General features: G+C 42.2%; 1 protein-coding gene across 1 annotated transcript in view; it reads left to right on the top strand.

The window, feature by feature from the left end:
• LOC128504467 (uncharacterized) overlaps positions 1-14382 on the top strand; it is a 145850-nt gene that overhangs the window by 6174 nt on the left and 125294 nt on the right. The window contains exon 2 of the mRNA XM_053474558.1: positions 10266-10585. Within this exon, the coding sequence (XP_053330533.1) occupies positions 10266-10585 (320 nt within the window). The remainder of the gene's footprint in view (positions 1-10265; positions 10586-14382) is intronic.

Here is a 14382-nt window from a genome sequence, read left to right as displayed (position 1 = left end):
GACTCAGATGCACCGGTAAGTTGGGTCGGGGGTTAACACAGGAGGATCCAGGTCCCCTGCATCTGGGTCCCCAATGCTTAGTCCGGAAAGCGTGTAGAGCTCTACGCGATTGTATCGCGTAGAGCTCTACACGCAGCCCGGACTAAGCACCGGGGACTCAGAAGCACCGGTAAGTTGGGGGGGGGTTTAACACAGGAGGATCCAGGTCCTCTGCATCGCTGCGGGGGATCTGGATCTTAGTCTCATAATCAGACCTATTTGAGGTCTGATTATAAGACGACCCTGATTATAAGACGAGGGGTATTTTTCAGAGCATTTGTTCTGGAAAAAACCTCGTCTTATAATCGAGCAAATACGGTATGTAAGACATGTAACCTACAAGAGAAAAAGAGTATGGTCTTCAGATGTACAAATACGGGGAGAGAATTTAGGATTAAGCACATTATCAATTGTGACACTACCAATGTAATATATCTGTTAGAATGTAAGTGTGGAGCTCAATACATAGGGCGGACCTCTAGGAAATTTAAGATTAGGGCCTTAGAACATATAGGAGGGATTAGGAATCAAAACCCTAAGCATAGTGTGCCTAGACATGCAAATAGTTGTAAATTATTCTCGTTTGACAGTTTTAAAATCATGGGAATTGACATAGTTACCCCACACTGGCGTGGAGGAAATATTAAAGAACAGTTGGCCAAACGAGAGACAGAATGGATCTACAAGTTCCAGATGCATAAAAAAGGGGGACTGAACATGGAACTTGACATTTTAGCTTTTAGGGATTAGATAACTGTTTTAATGGAATTTTCGTAATAATATTTATTATTTTTTTTTATTAAATCATTTTTATAATTTTTTCACAGATCATACAACATATAACAAATAAAAAAAAAAAAAAACGGCAAAGTACTCATACAAATTCATGACAACTTAACCATAAATTTACTCATTCGTCTTCTCGTGTCATTAGACCTCTATACGGTAGTATCATATCATAGTAAGCACCAAAAAAAAAATACACAAAAATGGAGTCAGGAGTAGGATTATTTACCGAATTATGGATTCATATCATAAATTTCATTAATTTTTTTAATCCAGTCTTCACAAATTTCTGATTTTCTTTTATATGATAAACTGACCCAGCAGAGACCTCTTTCCATTTGCAATTGAAACAATATTTGTTTTACCAGTGATGTCTTAGATATTAGTTTAGATTCTTTCCAAGCTCTAGCAATTAATATCTTAGTTGCAGCTAATACATGTATTATTATTATTTTTCTTTCCTTAGATATATTCTTTGGGAGAATGTGGAGAAGAGCTATCTTCATATTTTTCTCGATTAGGATATTGTCCAATTTTCTTAATAACTCATATGTATACTCCCATAAGGATCTAATTTCTTTGCAACTCCACCAAATATGCTTATAATCCCCCTTATCTACATAACATCTCCAATATTTATTATTTAAATATTAATCATTTTAGACATTTAAAAAAAATAAACAAAATTGATGATTAAAAGATACTCATAGAAAGTTCTTTATATATAATTTATTTATTTACCTCTCCTACCAGTTTAATCATTACCTAGGTATGATATCCATAGTAGGTAAGAACCATTATGGCATGTCAGCTATATCGAACCATTAGAAGCAAAGTTTACAAAATCTATATAGCACTTTAGGACATTTTTATAAATTTATTTATTTACACATTTATTTATTAAATATCTTAATCCGTAATTTTTTGAATTTATTGTTTTACATAATTTTATATACCTTGATTCTAGTACTTATATATTCACATACAAAAATTATTTTAGAATACATTTATTTTATACAGTGAACTCCAGACACCTTGATTCTTGAAATTATTTTTATTTTTATTTATATAAATATTGGGACATATATACATAAAATAGATTTATACATAACTTGCATGGATATACAGTATATATATACACCTTTGTTTGAACATACATTGAACATAGTAAGGGAAACTTATAGGTACATACACATACAGGAATCAACAATGCCCTTAATGGGTCCTTTCTCCTCTTTTCTTTCATTTCTTCTCCCTTTTTGCACTGACTTAAACGGACAGATATGAAATAGATTCTTATTATTCACTCTCGAGTACTGCTTTAAACCGACTGCTTCTATCCCCGCCCATTGGGAGGTTCGTTTGAGGACCTCCCCAAACGAAGTCTGGATAGCCTTCGTTTTTATCGCAACTTTATTAATACAAGAAAGAAGAATCACGGACAACACACGATACGCGATGACACACGGAACGAGACTACTTACCGATTGATCATATTTCTTCTGAGGAAGCCAATTTGGCGAAACGCATCGAAGGATCAAATTGGACTATTTTATATTCAACTTTTAGTGGACTTTCTACACACACACCTTCTACTAACTGTGAGTGCATTTTTACCGGTGAATTCGGTTTTTACCTAAAGATACTGCACCATTTCAGTTGGTTTTTATAGATTCTACACGAAGATTATTAAAGATATTACCTTACTCCACTCTGATGGGTCTGAATCATCTATTCCACTTGTGAGTGCAACACATCATTTTCATTTAATATTGATCAAACACTCTGCACTATATTGTATTGTATTGTTTTTTTCCCTTATATGTACCTGCGCCCCATATATTTGGTTCGTCTATATTTCTACACCCTGAGGAAGAGTGTCTTTTTTGGGCAGCTGCCGTCTTTTTGAGAAGTATTATTCATTGAATATATATTTTCTTCACTTTATCAAATTAGCACGCGATTTTAGGTTCATTCACGTTGTCATTCAACATGGGAAGTCTGAAGCCACAATTTAGTGCGACTAATCCTTGAAATAAATATTATAACACAATAAATAACTTTTCCACTAAATGATTTCAGGGCCTTGAACGTTTTGTCCCCTGAAGTTACTACAACTTCAGGAGGGCGTTTTATCTCTGGATAAATATAAATTAAATAATTCCTACTGTAAGTTAAGTGCCAGGAAACAGATGACCAAACACACACACACCAACACAGGCTCTGTCACACCGACACCCAGGCACACACACACCAGGACAGGCTCTGCCACACCGACAACCAAACACACACACACTGAAGGTATATATCAAATAAACAGAATCAGACATACAAATCCTGTATTTGCGGGTATACAATAATATATGAAATGTAGCATTGCCAGTATAGATCAAATAAATACATGGAAACAGCATTGCAGGTATTAATCAACTGAATAAGACATACAAACACTGTATTTGCAGGTATACGTAAATAATGTATGGAAATATAGATATGGATCTACAGAATAACACAAAAACCCAGCTTTGCAGGTATAGATCAATCGGAATTCACATAAAAACACGGCAGTAAAGGTATATTTAAAACCCCCTAAATTACAGGCATAGATCACAGGTTGCACACCCTAAAGCCAGCCCTGGCGTCCACACTGCCCACATAGAACCTGGCCAGCACCCAAATTACACACATAAGATTTGCCATCTTTGTCCCCATATAGCACAGCACAAGTCAACTTTGTCCCCAAACAGCCCGGCCTGTGCCATCTTTGTTCCATATGCACCCGCCTGTGCCATCTTGGTCCCCAAGGTTCAAACATCCTGCTAGTTATATATACAAACAATTTTACAGTCACTCACTAATTCACACTTTCATTCAGACAATTCATCCACACAATAACTCATGCTCTCCCTCATTCAGACGATTCATCCACATATTAACTCATGCTCTCCTTCATTCAGACAATTCATGCTCTCCCTCATTCAGACAATTCATCCACATATTAACTCATGCTCTCCCTCATTCAGACAATTCACCCACATATTAACTCATGCTCTCCCTCATTCAGACAATTCACCCACCTATTAACTCATGCTCTCTCTCATTCAGACAATTCACCCACATATTAACTCATGCTCTCCCTCATTCAGACAATTCACCCACATATTAAGTCATGCTCTCCCTCATTCACACAATGCATCCACACATTAATTCACACTCTTTACTTATCTAAATATACTTACTACCCTCTTCCTCACTATCTACCGACCCTCTCCCTCCCCTTTCCCTACTACCCTCTTCCTCAATATCTACCCCCTCTCCTTCCCTTATTACTTTCGACCCCCTCTCCCTCCCTTATCACTTTGTAACCCCTCTCCCTACTTACTATCTACCCTCCCCCCTTTGTAGTTCTCTCACCTTTAGGTCCAGTGACGGGAGCACAAGCCTTCTGTCTTCCTTCTCTGCTGCGGTGCACGCTGCTTCACTGCTGAGCGCCGAAATATGACATCATATTTCGGCGCTCAGCATAAAATGCCGGCACCGTGACGGAGGTAGAGGCCTCGTGGAGGAGAATGGGGGGCGCTGAGCAGTTGCTAGGCGCCCTTCTCTCTCCTCCACATTAAAAAAAAAAAAAAGACGGGATTTAAAGTCGCATTGCCACTTTATTCCAAATTCGGCAGGGGGCAACAGGGGGGCAAGGATTAACCTAGTGGGGGCACGGATTAAGCTGGGGGGGCAATTGCCCCCCCTTTCCCCCTGTAGCGACGCCACTGATTCTGATGAAATGGCCCACTGCAGAAAAAACTTGGATACCCCTGCTATAGATCATGACCGCCATTTATGTAACAGCCTGCATGAAATAAATGCCTGCATCTTTGTTTTCGTTCTTATTTACATATGTCCACAATCATAAGGGATCCAATCCAGATTATTTACTATATTTCCACTCCATAACCACTTACTCTTCTGCATTGTCTTCTCAATTACACGACCTAATCTAGATCGCAGGGGCGTAACTAGAAACCTCAGGGCCCCGGTGCGAGAATCTGTTAAGCCCCCCCCAACCCATCTATCCCTTTCTCACTAACCCCCCTTTTCACGATCTACCCTCTCCCTCCCTACCCCCTTCTCACAGTCTCCCCTCTCCCTCCCTTCCCCCTCTTCTCACAGTCTCCCCTCTCCCTCCCTACCCCCTCTTCTCACAGTCTCCCCTTTCCCTCCCCCCCTTCTCACAATCTCCCTCCTTAACCCCCCCTCATGATCTACCCTCTCCCTCCCTACCCCTTCTCACAATTTACCCTCTCCCTCCCTACCCCCCTTCTCACAATCTACCCTCTCCCTCCCTACCCCCCCTTCTCACGATCTACCCTATCCCTCCCTACCCCCCCTTCTCACGATCTACCCTCTCCCTCCCTACCCCCTTCTCACGATCTACCCTCTCCCTCCCTACCCCCCCTTCTCACGATCTACCCTTTCCCTCCCTACCCCCCCTTTCTCACGATCTACCCTCTCCCCACCCCCCCTTCTCACGATCTACCCTCTCCCTCCCTCCTCCCCCTTTGTAGGTCACTTACCGTCAACTCCTGTGTTGGGAGCGTGAGGCGTTTGTCTCGAGTGCCGGCGCTTCACTGCTGAGCGCTGGCTTATGACGTCATATGCCGGCGCTCAGTGTGAAGCGCCGGCACCCAAGACAAACGCCTCACCCTCCTAACACTGCACTCTGGGCAGCGCTGAGGCAGGCGGAGGCGACGGTGGGGAGCAAATGCATCCTGGATTTCTGTCAGTCAGGGGTGCCCAAGGGGTGCCGAGCGGTTGCTGAAAACGACCGCTCGGCACCCCTTGGGCACCCCTGACTGGCAGAACTCCAGGGCCCGGTCGCAGTCGCGACCCCTGCGACCCCAGTAGTTCCGCCACTGCTAGATCGGTTGGCATCCTGACATAATTACTTTCAAGAATGTTCAACCTTTTTTTTAGTGTCTTACTTCCAATATCTGGCTGTGTTACCTTAAGAAGCTATATATTATTGTATTTTTAAGACCATTAAGGATGATTGTAAATCTAGTTTAGACAGTTGGTTGAACAGTTAGGAGCTGTTATATATAAAAATCTGGGCTACCCCTAGTCTGCACATATTATTTTCGACTGAATACATTAACTGTGTCTGAAGCCATGTTAAATTTACTAGCACAGTGTAAACAGCTTGCAAAGCATCCCCAAGGCTCCACTGGTGATGTTCAATAACAATATCACAGATATTGCCATTTACCATTGAAGTCAATATCAGATTCAAGAGCAAATTACAGATATTTTTTATTTAATATGCTCATATAATTCAATTACATAATACTCTATGAAGAATGCCCTTCCACTAAACAAGCTCTATTGAGTGATTTCAACAATATTTAATAATGGCAATAAGGTGCTAAGCTAAACTTCAAATCAGAGTAGCCCAGTGGACAATTGCTAACTGCCCAGAAGTCCAGTACCCGTGGTCTCATTACACTGTTAACGTTGCTAGAAATTTAGTTACGTAATGCTTTTAAGATAATAACGTTAAAATTGAATGATTGATTTTACTATAGTATAACTAAATGAACAGTTATTGATAAATAGGTCTACATGACAGGGAAGTCAGAAGCACCGGTAAGTGTGTGTGTGTAGGGGGGGGGAGTGTTAAATGGGGGGCATAAGGCATTTACGCTGCAGCCGGAAGGAGGCCGGCACCGGTGAGGGGAACTCTGATCTCTGACAGCCGGGTAAGGTCTGCGCGATGGACGCAGACAACCCCCGCTGCTAGCCACGCCTCCTTCCTGCTGCAGCGGAAGTTGTCTACGCGAATTGTGTAGACATCTACACGCTGCCCCAGCTACACACCGGGGACTCAGAAGTACCGGTAAGTAGGGCGGGGGGAGACAGGAGGGATCTGGATCGTCTCATAGTCAGAACTATTTGAGGTCCGATTATAAGACGACCCCTTGTCTTATAATCGAGCAAATACGGTAATTATCATTCATACAGTGACACCAATTAACCGTATCGTTCACACAGTAATCAATTTATTCCTTCTGCTCTCTCCTATCTCAAACATGGCGTGCCCTAACAACGCTACCTCTGTATATAACTCCACTCTCACATCTGCTCTTGAACATGTAGCACCAGTTACTACTCGCTCCTCACGACGTTCACGCTTCCAACCCTGGCACACCACTGTAACCCAACACCTACGACGATGTTCCCGCACTGCTGAACATAGTTGGCAAAAGTCTCATTCCATGTCTGACTTTTTGCACTATAAATGAATGCTACGTTCCTACTACTCTGCTCTCAACTTTGCTAAAGAAACCTACTTCACCCCCCTCATCTCCTCCCTGCCTCACAACACTAAACGACTCCTTAATACTTTCAATTCCCTGCTTCGACCGATCCCTGCTACCCCTCCTCTAACCTTAATGCATCTGACTTTGCCACATACTTCAATGCTAAAATTCAAACTATCAGAGATGACATATCTGCACAGTCACCACCCTGCTATCACCCTCCCTCTGACTTTGCGCCCCTATCCACTGACCCACTGCCCCGGGCCAGATTGACGTAGGGGCTGATGGAGCTGCAGCTCCAGGCCCCTACCTTAAAATAGGCCCAGTCAGGACCGGACTGACTGGGCCTATGCAGCCTCTACGGTCGTCCTTAACGCAGGGCAAAAGGGGCAACTGCGACCGGGCAGCAACTGCGACCAGGCAGCCCCCACGATCAATTCCGCAGGGGCCTGCTACTTACCTGGCAGACGTGTTTGAGCAGCGTCTCTTCTACTGCCAGGGGGACGCAGGAATCCAACAGAGTCACGTTACGTACGTCACGTACGTCACATGACCCTGCTGCACATCTGCTTCCTGTGTGCAGTAGAACAGGTTGTTCGCAGAAGTCTGCGAGCGGCACGTACATCTTCAGTTCAGGTAAGGGGGTGAGGGAGGCTGTATGAAGGATTGAGTGAGTGAATTAACGAGTATCTGTGAAGGAGTGAGTGAATGAATGTTTGTGAATGAGTACATATAAATGAGTATCTGAATAAGGGAATTAATGAGTATCAATGTATGAATGAATATCTGAATGAGTGAATGATTATCTGTGAATTAGTGAATAAATATTTGTGAACGAGTGAATGAATATGTGTGTGTTATAGCATGGATGTGTAAGGGGGCAAAGATGCCACAGGCAGGCAGTTTTGGTGGCAAAAATGCCACAAGTAGGCAGTTTTGGTGGCAAAAATGCCACAGGCAAGCTGTTTTGGGGGCAAAGATGGCAAGTCCTATTCTTCCCATCTGGGTCCTAGGCAGGTATGGGTGCCAGATCTGATTTGATACTAAAGGGGGGGATGGCATAAAAACACAATGTGGGGCTGGATGTCGGCAATACGCAAGGGTGTGGGGGCATTAATTAACAAGCAGGAGCTGGCTGGGGCATCACATAAATCAATACTAAAGTGGGGATGTCTGGTGGGATAAATATACAATGTGGGGCTGGCTGTGGGCATAAATACACAATGGGGGGCTCTCTGGAGTGCACAAATACACGTGGGGCTGGCAGCATCAATAAACACGAGAGGGCCAGCTGCGGGCATCACATAAATCAATACCAAAGGGAAACCGTCCGTGGAAACCCTCCGGATGCGGGTGTCAGTGTGGCAGAGCCTGTCCTGGTGTTTGGGTGTCAGTGTGGCAGAGCCTGTCCTGGTGTGTGTGTGTGGGTGTCGGTGTGGCAGGGCCTGTCCTGGTGTGTGTGTGTGTGTGTGTGTGTGTGTGTGGGTGTCGGTGTGGCAGAGCCTGTCCTTGTGTGTGTGTGTGTGTTTGGGTGTCGATGTGGCAGAACCTCTCCTGGTGTGTGTCGGTGTGGCACAGCCTGTCCTGCTGTGTGTGTTTGGGTGTCGGTGTGGCAGAGTCTGTCCTTGTGTGTGTGTATGGGTGGCAGAGCCTGTCCTGGTGTGTATTTAGTCATCTGTTTTCTAGCCCTTTACTTTCTGTAGGAATAAATTGAACTATTTAATTTTTACTTATCCAGAGATAGCACGCCCTCCTGAATTTGTAGTGACTTCAGAGGACAAAACATTCTAGGCCCAGAAATCAGTGAGAGCAAAAGTAAAGGTATTGTGTTATTTACTCTATTTCAATCTGCATATCTTATTAAAAAGGATTAGTGGCACTAAATTGTGGCTTCAGGGGTCCCGTGTATGATGACTTTTTTTAGTCACATTGCTCCGCCTAGAGGATTTGCTGAGCGCCACAATTCAGTTGGGGTGGTCTGAGTTTCTTCCCTGCTGTGCTGTGAGTCTGTGACTGACAGACTCACTCGTCGTGAGGGTGATCTGACCAGCCAAGGCCCAAGGAGTGCCACACTGCCACTAGTTTTTTTTCTAAGTACCAACTAAATGGTCAAAGATTAGTTCCTGTTTTGAATCTTTCATTAAAGATATAGCACTTTAGAAATTGCATGACGTTATGATTCATTTATTATATATTTTTGTAATGCTAATTGATTACAGTGACAAAAGCATGCTGAAATAGAACTAACAGACAACAAGAAATTGTATATTAAATTTGTCAGAATTTGGTTTAACAAAAAATAAATAAATGAAAATGGGCTGCTCAGTCTTAAATGCCCCGGCTTATTTTTTTGTCCCAGTCCGGGCCTGCACTGACCTTTTCTGCCATCATTACATTAACTCATTTCTCTGCTGTCACTGAAGAGGATATACATGCTCTTCTTCTTTCCTCTTGTCCAACCACATGCCCCCTTGTCCCTCCCCATCTCACCCAGTCTCTTTCATCTACCCTTGTCCCTACTCTAGCTCATATCTTCAACCTCTCCCTCACTACTGGATCTGTCCCATCCTCCTTCAAGCATGCTACTATTACTCCTATCTTGAAAGAGTCTTCCCTTGACCCGACTGATCTCTCCATTTATCGTCCCATCTCTCTATTTCCTTTCACCTCCAAGCTACTTGAAAGAATTGTTTATACCCAATTAACTAAGTTTCTGGATTCCAACTTGTTGCTTGACCCTCTTCAATTAAATTACTTAATGCTTTTAAGGCAATAACATTAAACATGTAAGGGTTTAAATGAACATTTATTTATAAACATGTCTGCAAAATTATGCAAATAAGGTAACCAAATTACCCCTGTATGTAACATATCTTCCACCTCCAGATAAAGCAGGGGAAGTAGTGTTTCCTGAGCTAGAACTATTCATTACTGAATTTTCAGACCTGATAGCAACTTGGCAGCTAATATGAGGGTATTTTTATGGCTGTTCATATCAATTATGTGTCTATCAGGTAAGATAATGCAAATATACTGTGATTTATTCTGTTTGACTGTAATATGTGAGGGAAACATAACTGTTCCTGAAATACAAATCTCTAAAATATTTTAATGTATGTCTTTCAGGAATTCACGGTGATGTCCAGCTTGTCCAGTCAGACCCAGTGCTGGTAAAACCTGGAGCCTCTCACACTCTGTCCTGTACAGCCTCAGGATTCACATTCAGTGATTACTGGATGAACTGGGTTAGACAGGCACCGAAAGGAGGGTTACAGTGGGTCTCTACTATTAGCTCAGATGGGGGCAGCAAATACTATGAAGATTCAGTTACAGGACGATTCACAATCTCCAGAGACAACAATAAGAACACAGTATATTTACAAATGACGAGTCTGAAAACTGAGGACACTGCTGTGTATTACTGTGCAAGAGACACAGTGAAAAACATCTCACCAGAAGCAGAACATAAATTAGTCCTTTCTGTCTTCAGCCTGGCAACAGGGGGCAGCATGAGCATATTATAGTACTGTATACCAGCCATTTCACCTCTCAAGAAGTCTTTCCACTTTGTTTAATTATTTACATTAAAAGCTAAGTATAAAAATATAAAATTAGCATACATGTATCTGCCTCTGAAAATATATTCAAACAGTCCTATGGCATATTTCTTCAAGTAATAACAATGAAACAATTCACCGGACCACATGAAATAGAAGGTAAATGGAAATAATGACAGTGCTCTACTCCACTGGGTAAGCAACAAAATAGCCCTCACCAATATGAGAGCAGAGTGTAGAGGAGCTTCACGTGTCTGCTGAATATTATGTATCTCAATTCAACGGTGTATTGACTGAATAAACAATTCACTGAAAAGTGCTCGCCAAAGAATGCGCCATAGCACAGAACTTGTAGATAAACCAGGGTGGTAATTTAAATGGCAATCATAACACCAAACGGTTTAAATGTTCATACGCCATCTTCAAGGTGATACATAAACATAAATGACTGAATAAGGCAATTTATATTCACTCCCCCCCAAAACTACAATACAAAATGTAATAGTCCAAAAATACAACAATACTACATTCTACAAAACCACAGGCCAAGTTACTTCTCTGTTTAAACCTACAGAGTTATTTTCATTATGTAGCACTATTAATTCGCAAATCCAAAAAGGTTTGCACCTTAAGAGGGCTTTAACCCTATCTCTCCCTTGCTTTTGTATGGGTATAGATTCTAACCCCCTAGCAAGAGAGCCGTGGCAAGCCATATGATAATGTACGGTCATGGCATTTTGCTTATCCTTATCTGTGCCCACAATTTTGAGAACATTTAGAATAACAGAATTATGTTCTGCCATCCTTTCTTTTAAAAGCCTCTGGGTACATCCCACATAAATCGTGGATCATGGGTAAATAAACAAAAATACAACAAAAAGGAGTGGTACAGTTGATAAATTGGTTTATATATACACTAGCTTGCCCGTGTATATTTAGAAGATAATACCATATTTGCTCGATTATAAGATGACCATGATTATAAGACGACCCCCCAAATCTGAATATTAATTTAGGAAAAAAAGAAAAAGCCTGAATATAAGATGACCCTATAGGAAAAAAGTTTACCAGTAAATGATAATTCATCTAAGGCATTCAGGAGGCAGAGTGGCGTATAGAGGGTTAAAAGGCATTTCACAGAGCACTCTGCCTCCAGAAATGCCTTATGCCCCCCATTTAACACTCCCCCGGCCCCCCCAACTTACCAGTGCTTCTGACTTCCCTGTCATGTAGCCGGGGCAGCGTATAGATCCCACGCACTTACGCTGACGCCGGAAGGAGGCGTGGCTAGCAGCGGGGGTTGTCTGCATCAATCGCGCAGACCTTCACTGGCACCGGTGCGGGGAACTCTGATCTCTGACAGCCGGGGAAGGTCTGCGCGATGGACGCAGACAACCCCCGTTGCTAGCCACACCTCCTTCCTGCTGCAGCGGAAGTTGTCTACGCGAATCGCGTGGACATCTACACGCTGCCCCAGCTACACACTGGGGACTCAAAAGTACCGGTAAGTGGGGCGGGGGGGTAGACAGGAGGATCCAGGTCCCCTGCAGCTGCGGGGAATCTGGATCTTAGTCGTCTCATAGTCAGACCTATTTGAGGTCTGATTATAAGACGACCCCGATTATAAGATGAGGGATATTTTTCAGAGCATTTGCTCTGAAAAAAACCTCGTCTTATAATCGAGAAAATACGGTATATCGTATTTGCCCGAATATACAGAAAAAAGGTTGGAATACAGCACTCAGTTGTGAGATGGTGCACGAGCCAGGGTACCACCAAGTCCTTCAATAAATCCAAAATAAAGAAGCAGAGGCTCAGCACTCAAATGGTAAGGTGACCTGGGTGATGAAACGTTGCCTGTGTGAAATAAACTCACCTCACCATTTGAGTGCTGAGTCTCTGCTTCTTTATTTTGGATTTGCCCGAATAAAGGCCGCACTTTCCCCCCCACTTTAAGTCTTTAAGTGGGGGTGCAGCCTATAATCAAGGTTTAGTGCAGGGATGCGCAATTCGTATCGCCTGGGACATGCAGTTCTGGGTGCGTGTTTTAGTTTCTTTTATTTAGCCGCAATCGGCGCAATGTGCATAGACAACCTCTGCTTCCGGCAATTCAGCCGGGGCTTCTATGGTAGAGCACCGGTGTGACATAACCTTCTGATGCTCCACCATAGAAGCCCCGGTGGAAGTGCCTGCAGCGGAGGTTGTCTAAGCACATCACGGAGATGTCCACCGGCCGGCCCCAGCTAGACACCAGGGAGTCTGGGGGTGCATTGGTAAGTCTGGGGGGTGGCATATCTATAAGTAAGGTGCATTATGAATTAAGGAGGGGGACCTTAAAATGGCTATTGGTTTTCCAAATTTCTGTTTGTATATTACATATGCTGACTAACTGCATAATAGATCCCAAAAATGTAAAAATACATGTATTTTTGTGTATTAGGTAAAATACTGTTTTACCATTCCACTAATGTCTTTTTTTTCTTTAAAAAGAAAGATGGCCATACCATCTCTATCAGGTAGCAGGTGCATGTATGTACTACACGTGTCTGCGTGACATTGGGTAAAAATAATTCCTGTAGTTCTTGATGCTCTACGCCTCCTGTTGGAGTTATATGGGATTACAATTAGTACACATGTAAAAGTGTTAGGTTAAACTTAAAATCAGAGTAGCCCAGGGAACAATTGCCAACTACCTACATTTTTGGCCCTCCATTATCTAATTATACTGTTAACACCATTAAATACTTTTAAAACAATAACATACAAAAAAAAGCTGTAATGCACATTTATTTATAAGTAGGTCTCTAATACTATGCAAATAAAGTAAGCAAATTTTCTCTGTATGTAACATATCTTCCACCTCCAGATAAAGCAGGGGAAGATAGTGTTTCATGAGCTACAACTGTTCCTTACTGAATTTGCAGACCAGATAGCAACTCGGCAACTAATATGAGGGTATTTTTGTGGCTGTTAATATCAATTACATGTCTATCAGGTAAGATCACTCCAAAGATACTGCAGTTTATTCTATTTGACTGTAACACAGAAGTAAATAATAGTTGTTTATGAAATAGAAATCTCTAATATATTATAATCAGAGAGAATAATAATCACAATAATAAAACTGTTATTCAATCTATGTTTTTCAGGAATTCACGGTGATGTCCAGCTTGTCCAGTCAGACCCAGTGCTGGTAAAACCTGGAGCCTCTCACACTCTGTCCTGTACAGCCTCAGGATTCACATTCAGTAGTTATGCGATGCACTGGGTTAGACAGGCACCTAGAGGGGGGTTACAGTGGGTCTCTGCTATTAGCTCAAGCGGGGGCAGCAAATACTATGAAGATTCAGTAAAAGAAAGATTCACAATATCTAGAGACAACAATAAGAACACAGTATATTTACAAATGACGAGTCTGAAAACTGAGGACACTGCTGTGTATTACTGTGCAAGAGACACAGTGACAAACATCCCATCAGAAGCATAACAAAAAGCAGTCTTTTTTTTTTTTCACTTTGGCAGTAGGGGACAGTAGGGCCATATTTTAGTACTGAATACCATGGATTACACCTCCCAAAATGCATTTAATTTTTCAATCCATTCCTGACACTAAAAATGAATATAAAAATAAAAAATCAGCAAGCATATCTATCTCTGAAAATATATTCAGTCAACCTGTGACATAT

Source organism: Spea bombifrons, chromosome 1 (genome assembly GCF_027358695.1).
Source record: "Spea bombifrons isolate aSpeBom1 chromosome 1, aSpeBom1.2.pri, whole genome shotgun sequence".
In the NCBI taxonomy this organism is placed as follows: Eukaryota; Metazoa; Chordata; class Amphibia; order Anura; family Pelobatidae; genus Spea; species Spea bombifrons.
Note: the sequence above shows the minus strand (reverse complement) of the source record. Positions and strands in the feature narration are given on the sequence as shown.